The following is a 16,622-nucleotide window of genomic DNA, read 5'->3' on the forward strand; positions in this document are numbered from 1 at the left end:
TTAAATTTGTAGATACTTTTAAATGCAAACTTCACAGGGTATATGAAGAGTGTTATGAAATATTTATAATAAACTATCATTAAAATGGTATACCAAGCTCCAAAAAGAAAATATAAATTTTATTTTATATGCTACCATTCATAATAGCTAACAAAGAGTTTCAGTCATAATAAACAGATAAGCAGACTGAATTACCATGGAGAATGGAGATTTCTCTTCCTTTGTAGAACTCTCCAGTGGTGACCACTGAGCCCTGTTTGGATGCCACAATGCGAACTGTTCTCCTACTATCCACACAGTCCAAGTAGGGATCCCATTCCACGTTCCTCTTGTTTATTGCCTGTATCCCTGCAGAGACCACTCCCAGGGCTTCTCCCATGCGGTCTTGGCAATAGGATTTGAACTTCCATTGCACCACAGCTGGTTGTGTAGAAGATGTTGAAAAGCGGCATCGAAGCACAACTGGTTGAAAGAGCATGGCTACCTGTTTCTTGTCAGGCACTATGACATGCACAGCTTCAGTCACAGCTACAAAGCAAAACCATGAATGTTACCAACTTGTCTGTATAAATTACCTATTCAGTATGCCCATTACCAAATGATAAATGGGAGGTGGCTGCTTTCTAAGACTTATCATCCAATTCTGATGTTAGAAGAAATTGTGCCAAGAGGACATGAAAACCAAGAAAACAGAGAGTTTTAATGCTATAAAATTTTAAGTTACCATAAATAACAGTGGCTTATCATGATTAAAAGTAGTCATATCTATGAGTTAGATTTGCTTCCATTTTCAATTAGCCATGGCTTGACATTTAATTTGAAGCAAAATGTGTTTAATCTTAATTCTGAGTTACTTTAAACAAAGCATCTTCAAATCATGGGTTGTTAAGGAATTTTAAGCTTCATCCATTTTAAGCTACTTATCAACAATTAGTAGTCACAATGGCTAAATGTGACTTCAAATATTAAAGGCAATATGTTGGCCAAATCCATAAAATATGAACAGGAGACACTGTGTGGCCACTGTGTTGATGTACTACTTTTGAATTTCCTATAGACATCTGTTTAGACACTGGCTCAGCATCACAGTATTAAAAGAGTTATGTATCACAAAACTAGAATTTCAAGCATTTATTTTCAGGTTTACATGCATTTTATTTATTTCCAACCTTTCCTTTTCAAACTGAAAAAGAAAACATAAAAGAAATATACAGACAGCAGTGTGGCATTAGTCACTGAAAGGGGAGGAGACATTTGGCAGATGCCATAGGCAGGCCAATAGAAAAACTCTCTTCCCATTTGTTCGTTCCAGATAATCTCCGGCCTGGCACATGAAAGTGGTCATACAGGAGATCTAGCTTTCACCTCCTAGTAATTGCATGATGATCTGAAAATTTATGGTTTGGTTGTTAGTCTTTTGTTGTGGACATATTCCCTGGTTCACCTAAGATTAATCCTCAAACTTCTGCAGGAGTTAGTGCTAAGATTTCAATAAACATTTGAAATAAATAATTATACCAGGAAAATTTAGGAATTCAACTAAGAAGAAAGACACCAGTGTCAAGGGAATTCAAAATATGTCTCATTAAGCACTTAAAAAGAAGTAGGTAACCTAAATATATTGCAATTTGACTGAAATAAATGCTGTTACCAGTATTGTAATAGAAGCAGGGTCAAACAAATTTGGATTACTCTAAGACATCTTGAATATTTTATAGAAAAAGGATAAAAATCATATTAAGAAATAAAATTCTGATTATAATTAAGAATATGTGGGGTTATTTTACAAGAGACTTACACAGTACATAGCTACAGTACTGTTCATACTTCACATCCATCTGAAGAACTGAGTCTTTTAATTGAGAATTTCCTGTGGTGGCTAATACTGTACATAAAAAGATACTTTCAAAAAAGAAATAGCTTAAAAATGCAAAAGTGAATAATCAGAATTGAAAGAAACAGCAGCAGTGTCATCAAAAAAAATACAGGCAGATGCTTATTTCAAACTACTAGCTATTAACATTTTCTGTGATATAGAAAAACTTATTTTGTATTAATCCTGTAAAATACCATATAACAGCCTCAAAAGGTATTCCAGGTTACTTTTAAAGACACTGGCAAGAATGGTGTGATTGTTACAGCCAAATTATATACCATATAGGGAACTTGAAAGACCATTTTCAACCATCCCTACAAGCCAGTATCTTTGTGTCTTACTGAATAGGATGTGATGCCTATTTGTGACACTAGGCAGTATGGACAAGTCATTCTGCTTGTGTACTACCCACTTTGCTGCTCAACATAGACTATTCATTTATTCTTGGGCCTCATTTTCTGGATAGTGCTGAAAACTCACTGGCTTATAATACTGAGGTCTTCAATTTTCAGTCCTTGGGGTGGGGTTTGAGTAGAGTTCATGAATTTGTAGCATACCAACCATGGGTTTCTTTCAGATAATCTCTGGCCTGGCACACGAAAGTGGTCATACATGAGATCTAGTTTTCATCTCCTAGTACCTGCATGATGATCTGAAAATTTGTGGTTTGGTTGTTAGTCTTTTGTTGTGGACATATCATTCCCTGGTTCACCTAAGATTAGTCCTCAAACTCCTGCAGGGCAGGAGGACCCATTAAATAGGTCTGCCCAAGATACAGTACTTTATAGATTTGAAGGGATTCCAGCAGGCACTTGGGACTTTTCCCAGCAATCTGGTAGGCGATTTTTCTGAGCATCTAATTCAACTCTGGAATATAGAGATGACCAGAGCATTTGATGAGGCTGCTCCTAAGCAGCCTCTGATTGTTTGCTTATTCTGGGATGCCAAGAAAACCTGAGAAATGAAGTGACAATAGAATTTCCTAGCACATCTGTGGAAATAGACTAGTAGAAATCTTCATTGAACAAACTCACATTCAAGCTAAACCTCAAGAATAAGTGTGGAGAAACATTCTTACTTCTCTGCTCTTACTGCATTGGTAAACAATGCATCAACAGCCTTATTTAGGATAATCTGTTCCTTTTGAGGGGAGAGCATCAGCAAATTCTGCCTACAGGCTTCTGGGGGAATTTTGGATAACATTTCACTGATAAAATTGGTTAAATCTTGATTCCACAGTAATAATTTCCTACAAAAGGACAATTCTCAAAAATGAGGGGACTAGTGAAAAAGAAACTAAAAGTAAAAGTAGGACTTCCAGTGGAGAAATGGCGGATTGAAGAAGGCACCACTTTTTGCAGAGCCGAAAGCCATGGCAGATAAGAGCAGCTGGCAAAGGCATTGGCTCTTCAAAACCCTCTCTGGATCAAGGAGAGGACTAGATCACCCACATGTATTTTGCACAGAAGCTCCCTGCGAAGAAATCACGTAATTGAGATCTCCAGTGGGTCGAGTGCTCTGGAAGTAGCAGGGAACACCTTGCCAAAGCTGCAGTTTGGAGCCTTCAAATGGACAATAGATTTGCTTTTACTCCCTCTCTTAATTAACATGGGAAATTATCTATTAAAGATTTCTTCAAAAATTAGGAACCTTCCGAAGGGGAAGTCTCAATACACCAGGAGAATTTCCTTCGATCCTTGATGAAAGAAGATTTTTGTAAGTTTAAAGATTAAAAATAATAACTTTGACTTTTGAAAATAGCAAAGGAAGTTTAGAATTGCCTTTGAACAGTTATAGTGCCAGAAGGATTTGTAATAACAATTTTTATGGACTGTTTAAAATTTTATATAAAGCATATTTTAATATTTTGAAATTAACTGTAAGAACTCTCTCGTGGGCAAGTCCTGCCAGTGAAAAATAAACATACAATAAGAGTGGACTTGGAAGGTTAACTAGAGGGAACCAGAGAGCATTTAAAGGGGAAGATGCCTGTTAACATAATGAAGCAGCATTATTTGACTTTAAAAGAGTCTGTTTGGGAACAATACACTCAGGGCTTACTTTTAAAAATATCTGCTACTACAAAAATGGATTTAACGAGGCTATAGAACAGATGTTACCAGATAAAAGAGACTGAGGCAGTTTCAGATGTGGATTTGAAGCAGGATCACAAAAGCGATATGGAAGAGATGCTGTGGATTTGAAAATGGATTTAAAAATACCGAAGTACAAGAGTAATATGGGAAAAGATGTCAAAATGGAGAGTCAAAGGAAAGGGATCATACAAATAATAAATCAGAAGAGTGACTTGGAAAGACTTTTTATCTTCGATTTACAAAAGGAGTGTGTTAAACCAATGAAGCTGTTTCTGGGAGGAGACAAAGAGAAATTCTTGAGGCTGTTCCTGAAAGGAAACAAAGACTTGATAAGAAATGAACTTGGGGAATATTATCTGACGGGGTTAAAGAATTAAGCTTTTTAAAAGTAAACAAAAGCTCTATAAAGTGAATCTATTTGATCAGAATTAAATTTTATATGTTGTAGATTCTAATAGTTATTAAGGGTTGTTGTTTTTTTCCTTAACCAGGACTGTAACTGTATGACGAGGCTTTAGGATTTGTTTATAAGTTAAGAGAGATTTCTTTCATTTTATTTCTCAGAGAAAGGGATAAATTGGATTATAAATTGGATTTTTTTTAAATTAAGGTTAACATTTATATGTTATCTCTGGTACCTCTTAATAGATCTTTGCTAATTAGGATTAAATGATGATTTCTTGTATTTTGATTATTGAGAAGGGATGTGATATGGGAGGAAGAGATTTTTTTTTTTCCTTTTTTTACTAGAGAAGGTGTTAACTTACTAAAATTGTTTATACTTGTCTGGAGGTGGAGTCTTCTATATCTTCTTCTTTTGTCTTTTATCTTTTTTTTCTATTTCTGTATTTCTTTTTTCTTTTCTTTTTATATTTTTTTATCTTTACATATGTAAACTTCAATAAAGAAACTGAAAGTAAAAGTCAAAAGGGCAAAATCTCACCATGGAAGTTATTTAAAACCACAGTAACTGAGACTCAATTGAATTGTAAAAAGTCATCTGAGTGCAAGAAAAGGCCACCATTATTCTCTAGTAGTATCTAAGAAACTGTAAAAAACTCCTTCAGAAAACTGAAAGGCTGTTCTAATAAGCGGCTCAAACAAGTGCACAAAAAATGTAAGGTAACAATAAGAAATTTAAAAAAAACACAATTTGAGGAATATATGACAAAAAACTTCAAGGGAAACAATAAATCCAAGGAATCAAGTGAGCAACTGGACAACAATTTATCTGATTGCAGAAAAATTAAATAAACTCTTTGTATTTGTCTTTATTACATAAGATATAGGATATATACCCAAGCCATTATTGACTTTCTCTGGGAAGAATCAAAATAATTAAAGCAGGCTGAGATAACAAGGATATTCTGTGACATCATGAGAAACTATGAAGTAATTAATCATTGGACCCTGATGGCAACCACTTTCTTTAAAGAACTGAGCTCTGAAATTTTTCACCTCTGAACAAAAATATGTAACTTATTCCTTGAATACCACATAGATAGAGGTGATTCTGCTGAAACTGTACTCTTGGACTTTCAAAGAGTTTCTGACAAAGTTCTTCATCAAAGACTCTGAGTAAACTTAGTAATCATGAGAAAAGAGGATATGGCCTTTTACAGACTGCTAACTGGTTAAAAAAAAGCAAAGAGTTGAAAAAATGGGCAACTTTCTCAAAGGAAGGAAATTAAGAAGTGAAGTCACACAAGGATCTATCCTGGGTCTAATTCTTTTTAATTTCTTTAGGGCTAAGTTAGAAATAAGAAGTGAGCTGGCCAGGTTTGCAGCTAATACCAAATCATATTGAGTGAAAAACACAAATTGTGAAATGTTTTAAACTGGGTGAATGGTCAGCCAAATGGCAAATGAGGATCAATTTAAATAAGTACAAAGCAATATGCAAGAAAGGCGGGGGGGGGGGGGAAACCCAACATCACATATCTACAAATGGTGTCTAAGCTATCTATAGCTATCAGGAAAGATCTTAATGTCACAGTGGATACTCAATGAAGATGTCAACTCATCAGTAGTTGTGAGAAAGGCAAATCCCATGCTAGGGATCATTAGGAATGGGACTGAAAATGAAATTGTCAGCATTGTAATGCATTTATATTTAAATCTAGGATACATCTGTATTTCCAATACTGTGTTCAAGTCTAGTCACTACATTTGAAAAGGGATATAGAAGAGCTAGGAAAACTGCAGAAAAAAGGAAACCAAAGTCATCAAGGTGCCAAACACCTTCCTAACAAGAAAAGGCTAGAATATTTGGCACTCTTTACCATAGAAAAAAGGCAAATAAGCAGAGATGATATGACTGAATTATACAAAATTGGGGCACGGAGACTGAACAGAGATAATTTTTTCCATCTCTCAGTCCACTAATACTAACATTCCTCCAATAAAGGTGATTGGGAGGAGATTTAGAATAGAAAAACTCATTATAACATAGGTTATAATTAACTATGGAATCATCACCACAAGACATGATGATGGCTATTAACTTGAACAGCTTTAAAAGTGGATTGGATAAATCCACAGAGGACAGGTCTCTCAAGGACTACTCATCTTGAAGACTCAATGTTACTTTCGTGTTGGGGATAGCATGTTTCCAAACAGCAGTTGAAGGTAAGGGATTAGGGTTTTCCATCTACTCCTTGTCAGTAGATCTGGCTGCTAGTGTAAAAAAAACAAACTATTACTCTAATAAGAGCCATGGCCTGATCTATAGGGATTGTTCTTATGTTGTCATGTTCAGAAACACTCCCTTGAAGAACGTTCAGAAACTACAGTTGGTTAAGAACATGGCAGCACAAGTAGTTATGACCACACCTTAGTACACCCGTGTAACATTGTTACTGCATGAATTGTACTGGTTCACGCTGGGCTTCCAGGTGCAATTCAAGATAATGGTAGCCAGCTATGAAGTCCTTCATGGCACACAGCATGGTTATTTGTGGAATCATAGGTCTCCAGTTGTCTCTGCCTACCCTATACAATCTGGCAAGGCTAACATGTTCCAAGTCCTATCAATTAAGCAATGCCTTCTCTGCCATAGACCCTTCCCTATGGAACAATGCCCCCCCAGCAAAAAAAAAAATTGGTTATCCCTGTCTTGCCAGCCCTTAAGAACACCCTGAAGACCTGCTTCTTCTGTCAGGTACTAGTCCAGGAAGTCAGATGAACCTGCTGTATACAAGTCCTGTGTCTGGTCCCTATATAGTATGTTAATACCTTATCTTTTATAATTTTACCATTTTGTTTTAGGATGCTTTTAACCCTTACTCCTTGATAGCTACCCACAGTCACTTGACAAGTGGATGACCATATAAATTGATGAAATAAAGAATGAATGAATGCCAGACCTTTGCCAGACCTAACTGCCAAGAGTAGTTTTTTCTTTATTTATTCAGAAATACTAACAACAGTAATATTTTCTAGTTATTTTCATCCTAAAAATCCTTGGTTCATATATGTCCTAGTATTTTATATGTACTTCCATAAACACAAACCCATTTATGTAACTTCATTTAATACTGCAGTATTAGCAGCTTTCTAGGATCCTCTCTAGTTATGCTTAGATCCAAAGTAATATTTTTCCTCAACTCCTAGCAGAAATGACTAGATGACATTCTGCTCATAGAAGTGTCAATCTTACAGGGAACCTGAAGATTTCGTTTCCCCTTCTTCAGGCAGAGAACTCGCTCAGGGCATCTTCAGGCATCATTTTTATATGGGGATGATTTCTGAAGGTAATTCTGGTTGATTGTATACATTGCTGTGTGTGAAAGTAATGAGATTATCTACTTTACATATAGTGAAAGTCATTGTACACTGCTATGAATATAATTCTGCATAGTAACACAGATTTGGTAAAAGCACAGCTAGCATAGCAAAGCTATGTCAAAAACAGTATTATTGGAAATAGCAGTGGCATAAGTTATTTTCTGAGGGACTCCTCCTGATCAGTAACAAAAAAAAGTAACAGTTTTATAAGAAAAATAATGAGGTATATTCTTTCCTGAACAATCAGAACAGTCAGTATCAACCAATAAAGGCATATTATCCAATGCCAGAATATCTTAATCTTTATCCTTAGGATTACCTTCATGTACTTTATGCAACCCCTCCCTCATTTTTTTACTTCCAAGCTGTTTATTCCAAGAAATCATTGCAGTTTGTAGTCAGCAAAGTTGGATACTTCCCTGAGGACAAATGGGGCAGAAAAACACACCAGGGTGCCACCATTATGCCAGTGCCAACAACGGGGCATCTCATGCCCTCTGCCTCTAATCCCCACTTCACACTATACAATGACACCAAGAATTAGTTCATCCTGTATAGAGCTACTCAGAATGCCTCAAGTAAACTCTCATTTGCCTGCTTTAATATGACACTCCTTAATATCCCCAGGAGTAAGCCACCCTTGTGTTAGAAAACTCAAGTACAGGGCTTTCTGGCTTCCGTCAGCCCGCTACAGTTTCAGCAATCTGGAAATGGAATGGTTCACTGACTGGGTACAGTGGTTATGGGAGGCAAGCTGAGGGGTTGGCTTCAGAAGGAAAAACGGCTATCTACAGAGGTTCCATAAAATAGAGGGAAATATAGGTAATCTGGGATTTTTAGTGTATCAGGTAGCTTTGGAAGGAAGGAAGGAAGGGAGGGAGGGAGGGAGGGAGGGAGGGAGGGAGGGCAGGCAAACTTTCCTATGCAGGCAAGCTGTAACCCAGATAGAGATGAGAACTAGAATGGGTGGTAAACTTTCTGAAGGCTTATTAGTCCCTCCAGTTTTCCTAGACAATTGCAGACTAAGGCAAGAATTGGAAGGTCGACTGGGTGATATTATTTGGAATGTTCACCCCCTCGCCAACCAGATCAAGACATCTTAGACTACAGAAGTGATTTTTTTTTTTACAAGGTGGTCTAAAAAGTAATTTCCTCCTCCTGCTGAAAAAGCTACTTAGATTTATGATCTGCAGATTCCTCTCTTCCCAGCCACATTTGATTGTGGGTTTATAAGAGAATTGAGAATATTAATTTATATTAGTGACTGTAAGGACAAAGGCAGGGGTAATAATGACTGCTTTGCTAATCAAGAGATTTGTGTGAGAAACTAAGACTGTTTCTTGTCTTGTTGCTCAAAGAATCTTCAGCCGGCCCTTGCCATGCTAACTCTCCCTATTCTCTGTAGATTTCCAAAATATGTTTCTCTGCATGCAATCAACTACAAAGAAATTCCAGAGATGGTACCCTTAGGAAAAGAAAAATATTCCAGTAGTCTGTGTTCTTCATCACACTAAATATTGTGGCAACTCATTCCCAGATTAAGTCTGTCTAAATCAAATCAAGAGGGGTTCAGGAAAGGAAAGATAATTTTCCCTTAAAACTGTGAAGAAACACGTCTTACTTCAACGTGTATATTAGCAATAAATGAAGCAAGAGTGTCTGTCAAATACACTGTTTTCCATTTGTTCAGCATTTTGCTCTCTGTGACTCTCATTTGCAGAACAAGCTTGAACCTTAATATAATATCAAGGAGAGAGAGCGTGCCTGCAAAGAAAGCCAAAAATCTTCATTTGCAATCCAAAAAGTTCTTCATCTACAATGAAATTAAAAGAAAAAAGCCTTACCTGTCATCCACAGGAAAGTGGTCCAGCCCAGTAAGACCCTGTCCATCTTGTGGTCTGTCCAGGCAGAACAACAACAACAGCCGGGAAGGAAGCAGAGCCAGAAAGTAAATAAAGCTCCTTGTTCTGAATAAACTGGCACGTAGAAGAGTTCTTTCCGTTATCTGCAGGTCTTCCACCACACAACTCAGTGTGTGAATAGACAGAGTTCTGAATGGGAGCTACCATTCTGCTAGGGGAAAACAAAAACAAGCAATGCTCTCTTCTAATAATTCTATTCCCTGTTGCTTTATTTACAAATCCTGGGCAGGGGAGAAAATCACTGTTAGCCACTGCTTTACTCAAACCAACCTCAGATTGAAAATAAGCTTAAAGCTTCTCATGTTTTAAAATCCCACCTCCCCTGACATCAGAATTCTTAGGCTACAAGAGTTTCTAAATCACATGGCAGTCCATTGAAGCTGTCCAGGAACAGAGAGAGTTCATCACTGGAGAATCTTAAGGGTCAAGCAGCCTGCCTTAAAAGACCAAATTGGATCTAAAAAGGTGCCCCAGTGAAAATTAAAAGAAGCGACTGAAGTTTAAACAAAGTTGCATAATTTTGACTGCAAAATTTTATAATACTATAGAATGAAACTGAAAAAGGAGCATTTATCTACAATTTTGTATTTGCACAAATTAGAGAGAGGGAAGGACGTGGCCATTTGTCTCCAAGTGACTATAATGTCTTCATAGTATCTTCCAGCCATTGTTGAAAGTGCTGTAAAGCCTGTCCTCAATACTATTATTTTGGTACAACAGTGATTGAATGACTGTATAAAACACTGTTAAGTTGCTAGTGGAGACACCATTTGTAACAGGTAAGTGCAATTATCAAGCAAAACCTGTTAAAACTCTATAGATTGTTCTGCTGTTTATGTTCTAGTCTTATTCCGTTGAATCTAGTGTAAAAATCTATTTCAGACTGTAATATTCAGCAAAAGTAGTTATGTTATTAAAATGTGAATGATTTTCCATATACACTTGATACATTTAGTAATAATAGCAGATGTGGGATAATGCTACACATATTATTCTATAATGCTCCAGTTGCCATACATTTTACAAAAGTGTTTCAATATGCAATTTTGTCTTCCCTCCCCCAACCCAAAACTCACTGATCAATGTCCCCTGCTAGCAGACTAGACATCAATTCATAAAGCTCCTATGGCTGAAACAACGTACCTGTAAAACAAATGTATCTGGATTTAGAATCTAATGACATAGTCCACTGGCTATCCCAATTTAATTTATTTTGTAATTTAAATCATTTGCATTCAAAACCCACTCCAGTCATATGGTCGAGTTGAGTGTTATATTTTCAGTGGCTAAGGGATTTACAAAAAAAGTATCTATTTTTTCCCATTAATATAGTTGAAAAAGAAGAGACAAAGGCAAATGAAGCTCTAACTGGCCTCTCTTTCTCTTCCATACAAGAGTTATCACCATCAAATGCAATATAGGATGGATTGCAGAAAATGTGTTCTTTTTAAAAAAAAAAACGTGTTTAAATGATTTTGCTTTAAAGGGGGGCTATAAATAATTATGTCAATGAAATACCACTGACTTCTTATATGTCCAAAATCAGAGGATACAACTATCCTTGTTTCTTCTTCAAAGCAAATGCTGGCATCCCTGTACAGCAACATACATTCCGTGTACTTCTATACCTGATAGTATCCAATGTGCATGTCTGTAGACTTGTCAGACACTTCATCTTAGGCTAAAACTTTGATATAGCTATACCTGGTACCACATTCTCTATATTTCCTGGATTTTTAACAAACTTGTATAATGAAGAGATCATCAGTAGCTTGCAATTATTTTGTAAACATTTCATTGCTATTAAAAAGTTATTGCCTCAATATGGATTTTGAATGAATGTATAGTACTCTGAGAAATCCAATATGTAGCTTAGCTAATTTCATGTCATGGTGCTTTTTGACAATTGTGCATTCAATTTTCAGCAGGGCCATTGAATCATAGAATCAGAACGTGGAGAGTAATCATTTAGGTCATCAAGTTGGAACCCCTACTGAAAAAAGAAATTCAAATTAAGACAGTTCAGATCTATGGTTGTCTAGCCACCCCTTGAACATATTCTACTACTTCTCAGTAAATGGTTTCACTGCTGAATGGCTTTTACATTGGGAAGGGGGTTTTGATATACATACAGTTACACTTCCAGTAACCAGTTTTTATGTCTGCACTCTAGAATGAATGAAACAATCTTTAACTTCCATTTCCATGACCTCCTTCGAATATTTAAAGAATGCTATCATATTCCCCTTCAGTCATTTTTTTCTGAAGCTGTTTTATTCTCTTCATAAGACTAAGGCTTTAGCCCCAGGATCATCTTTGTTGCCCTTCTCTGAGCCTGTTCCAATTTTTTCTGAATTCTTCTTAAAGCATGATGCCCAGAACTCAACACAGTAAGTCAAGGTAGAGGCTGACTAAAGCAGAAAAGAATGGGAAGTACTTCCTGAGAATTAGAAACTTTTGTTGATGCAGCCTAAAATTGCATTTGCTTTCTTTGCAGTCACATCATGCTGCTGGCTAACAGTCAGGTTGCAATCAATTACTATTATCCAGATATCCTCCAAACTATACTTGAGCATCTTATTTTTGTTTCCAAAGTGAAGACATTTACACATGTCTATATTAAATTTCATTGTTATTTTCAAACCACTTTTCTAAATATCAAACTCATTCTGACTATTATTTCTGTCTTCTTATATGTTAGCTATCCTATCCCACTTTGTGTCATTTAGAAATTTGGTAATATTTCCTCCACCATTTCATTCAAGTCATTATTAAAAATATTGAATAGTAGAGGATCTCAGACTGACTCTAGTGGTACCCCTCTCAATACCTGTTGCCAATTTGATGAGAAACCATTAATGAGTACTTTTGGAGCACAATATTTGAGCCAGCTATGTATCTATTTACTTATCATAGCATCCAGCCCACACAACTTGCTAATCAGGGAGACTTCGTCAAATGCTTTATTGAAGTCAAATTGAATTATGTCTACAGCATCCCCATAATCCATTAAGGAAGCTACCTGATCAAAAAATGAAATATGGATAGTTTGGCAAAACTAATTCAAAGTAACTAAGTATTTCCTGACCATGTTTCTATCAGTCTCAAACTTCCATCTTGTCTCTTCATTCAGCTTTTCACAAATTTCTTGCAGAATACTTTTTTTTAATCAAAATAAGAACTCTATTTTTTTCAATAATTTTATTAAGATTTCTACAAACTGTGTTTGGCAAGCATCATTAAGTCTCTAATCAGCACAACTCTTTGAAAGATCTGTAATTTACTTTTGGGAGTTATCCTCCACATCTTTTCCTTAGGTGGGAAGGTGACACCAACAAAGTATTGTTTTTATTTGTTCTTCCAATTATTTTAATCCATATGTTCTCTACAAGATTGTAAAGTTAATTCATTTATATTGCTGAGCTGGAATTATTTTTAACATACAGGACAGATTCTTCTTCTTGTCTAGCACTTCTATTCTTTTTGAACAAACAGTACAATTCTTACACTTGTCATGGGAATCTCCTACTAGGTCTCCTACTCCTATTAAATCATTTTTGTTCTCCATTATTCCTATTAAATCCTTTTTGAATGGAAAGGATTTAAATCACTATTTACACCAATATGTATCCAGGGATACATTTCCAAAATGGAAATGTATCCCTGGATACATATTGGTGTAAATAATAACTTCTTAATAATGTTACTCATATCAGAGAAGAACCAGTGATTCTACACTGATTTCAATCTGCTATGGCCTGATTCCATATTTATTCTACACAGAGCAGAATCAAAACTCCACAGTAAGCATATGGAATGAAGTTTTTTTTAATTTACTGTTTTCTTCAATCTTTAATCAAACAACAAAATCCAGGTCCAGTCTTTTACTACAATCAGTAAATGGATTTTTTAAAAAAATTATGAATATTAGTTAATGCTCTAACTGTAATGTTTATTCAGTCAATGACAGTCGAGGCCCTAAAATGAATTTCTGGTTAATATTTTAATGTTTTCTACATTTCTTTTTCTTCTAGCATTGGCATGCAAACTTGGCAGAGATCAGTTTGGTGAAAATAAACTTTGACTCATACTTAAGGAAGAGAATTTCAATTCCAGGAAATGGTATTGTTCTGTATGCAACTCTGTCTAATTCTCATGTTGATATTTTCCTGTATTCTGAGGTTATGTTAAATAGGTTCTGTGCGCTATCCACAAATAATGAAATATCTGTTTATTAGGCCACAGATCAGAACAAGCATAAGCTTTGATTTTCTTCTTTCTGACATTAAACATTAAATAAAAAACAGAGATCCACAAGCATATGGATAATGGCAAAGCATATTATAGAATAGAACAAACCCTTCCAACACTAATTCCCTCATCGAGTTACTACTCTATGCTACCCATTGAATCAGGAAGCAGAGTCTCAATCCCATCTCCCAATTAGATAGCTCCCCATTATTATTATAACTCATGGAACAAACACTGACAATATGTCAAGAAAATACCATCATATTGCAGATTTTTGCTTTGTTCTTTTGGCTCCACGTGGCCCTTTTCATAGGATCTTCAATTACTCTTCAGAACACTACAGAATAGGCATTTCTATCCCTTTAGCTGCCCAAACAAAGAAAGTATGAAGGCTACCAGCAGGTACTTTGTATTTATACTGTCTCAGTTACATTCAAGGCAGATCAAATAATTTTTTCTTAACTCCAAAAGAGATCACCTTAATCACATTTAACAGTATTTTCCTCCTCTTTACAGCAATATACAGCAATGCAATGGAAAAAATGTTAATGGAAAACACCTTAGCTAACAGACTATTATTTCATAATGTAAATACAATCTACAATTGGGCCAAGAAAGAACTTCTACACTAATCTCTAAGCCTGCTTTCATAAACATACAGTTTAATTTTCAATTGCTTTGACTCCATCCCAACCACCAGTTCAATTCTTAACTGACTTCAGATTTATTTTTGGTTGCAACAGAACATTTGGGAAAAGCATTTTTCCCCCAAAAAACATTCTGTTCATTATAAATATCAATCTACCTGTTATGCACAGAAAAATACCTAATTCAGCTATCAGAGATATTTTACACTGAGTTATAAAAGAATAACACAGATTCAGTACAGGAAGACTGGATTTTCTGTGAACAAACTATAAATATTTCTAAAGCAGTTTTCTTCTACTAGTAAATCAAAGCAATCACACTTCTATAAAAACTGTGTCTTGTTTTGCACTTTGTCCAACATTTCCACAGGAACAAAATGGGAGGTTAAGAGATACTTAACAATGTAGTACCAGACAAAATGTGAGTGAATATCTATAATCAACATTGCATCTTCATATATGCACATTTCAGGATCAAAGGGTCAAAGTGGTATAAGTGTTTGTCCCACAATTCACTATGCATCATCTGGATTGTGCTATAAGCAATACTGGAGTATACAGATTCTTAATTATCTTCCAGAAATATTATACTTGGAAATTAACTGTTCCCTTATGTCTGTCTACACATATTTTCAGCACTGTTTTTACCTTGCAGCAATTTCCATAGAAACAGTGATTTCTATAGCTTTGTGAGGTATCAGGCAGACTCAACAAATAGGTTTTGCTAAATTACTTCATTACATTCACTAAAGGTCGGCATGTCAAAAAAAAGTACCAGTGAATGGTGCATGCATTGACTTCATATTATTCAATGACTGAGTCTCTTTAAGACTGTCATGCACTATAAACACTTCTTTATGCTTGTACTCCCTGTGGAATCCTTCTCCTCACCTTTACAACAAATTGGCCAGAATTGGTTTTAAGATGGGTGACTATACAAATGTTTTAAATCCATAAATAAATTGCAGTTGAAGCACTTAAACTCAACATATTATATTGTTCCTGGATGAATTTAGTGAATGAATGTTCTGTAGTCTTTCTTTTTAATAATAATCAGAAACATGGATATAGTCTGTACATGCTCGTTATTCACATATTTTACTCTCAGTTTTAAAGCTGTTGCCAAGTTGGACTTCTAAGGACAGCTTACTATCATGCACTGTACAATAAAAGACACAGCAGAAGCTGTTTAACAAGAGTATCAGACCGTGCATGTCTTCCAAATCTCCTCAAGATCCACATTTAGTTTCCTGCTTTGAAGGCCATGAAGCCATCTATATTTACGAAGCAGAAAGTTCTGTCAAATCAGTTGAAAGTTCTGTCAAATCACTTATTGCTGAGCTATGTTGTAGACGATGGGTTTGTTAAGTTGTTAGATCCTGCTGTGTGCTGTCATCTGACATCTGATTTTATCAATATCTGTATGCTACAATTCTTATACATGACATTCGATAAGTAACATAGCAACACAGAGTCCCTGGCCTTGGAGATTACAATATAATATCTTTCCTGACTTGATGCCTTTTAGTATTTCCAGCTAACCAGGAATACTAGGGAAAGATCTGAGCAAAAGCAGTTATGCATGCAAGGGCATAATTGCACACTTTACAGTTAATAACCAACTATTGCACAGATAAACAATGAAGGCACTGTATCAGAGCATTTACATGAAACATCCAGCCAAATATAGCACTAACATGGAAAAATGTATTTAGCATAGGTTTGGTCCTAGACAATACTATAAAATGATTCCAATCCAGACTTGTTGGTTTGTAGATATTTTGTTTGATATTCCAACAACCTTAATAGCATTTGGCTGATTAGGATCCTATTTAATAAAAGTACGTTAAAATCTAATGAGTCATGAAAGGAGTTGAAGCATCATAAGCAGGGTGGGAAAAGACTCCACCTTCCCCAAGCTGTTTCCCTATTTAATGCTACTGCATACTGGCACACACATGTGTGTATGATGTAAGACCATTTTGCAGCCCCTTTAATGATCTCCAGAAATTAGATCTCCAGAAACTAGAAAAAGCTTTGCAAG

The 16,622-nt window shown here is 35.7% G+C and overlaps 1 protein-coding gene across 2 annotated transcripts in view; it reads right to left on the reverse strand.

The window, feature by feature from the left end:
- ILDR2 (immunoglobulin like domain containing receptor 2) overlaps window positions 1–9,787 on the reverse strand; it is a 59,652-nt gene extending 49,865 nt beyond the window's left edge. Inside the window, exons 1-2 of one of the 2 annotated variants that reach the window (XM_063305521.1) lie at window positions 9,603–9,787; window positions 196–528 (exon numbers count right to left, since the gene is read on the reverse strand). In XM_063305521.1, coding sequence (XP_063161591.1) covers window positions 196–528; window positions 9,603–9,648 — 379 coding nt within the window. In that variant the 5' untranslated portion in view covers window positions 9,649–9,787. The remainder of the gene's footprint in view (window positions 1–195; window positions 529–9,602) is intronic. The other variant, XM_063305523.1, reaches the window with a different exon arrangement.
- Between the last annotated feature and the right edge of the window lie 6,835 nt (window positions 9,788–16,622).

This window comes from Candoia aspera, chromosome 5, assembly GCF_035149785.1.
Source record: "Candoia aspera isolate rCanAsp1 chromosome 5, rCanAsp1.hap2, whole genome shotgun sequence".
Taxonomy (NCBI): Eukaryota; Metazoa; Chordata; class Lepidosauria; order Squamata; family Boidae; genus Candoia; species Candoia aspera.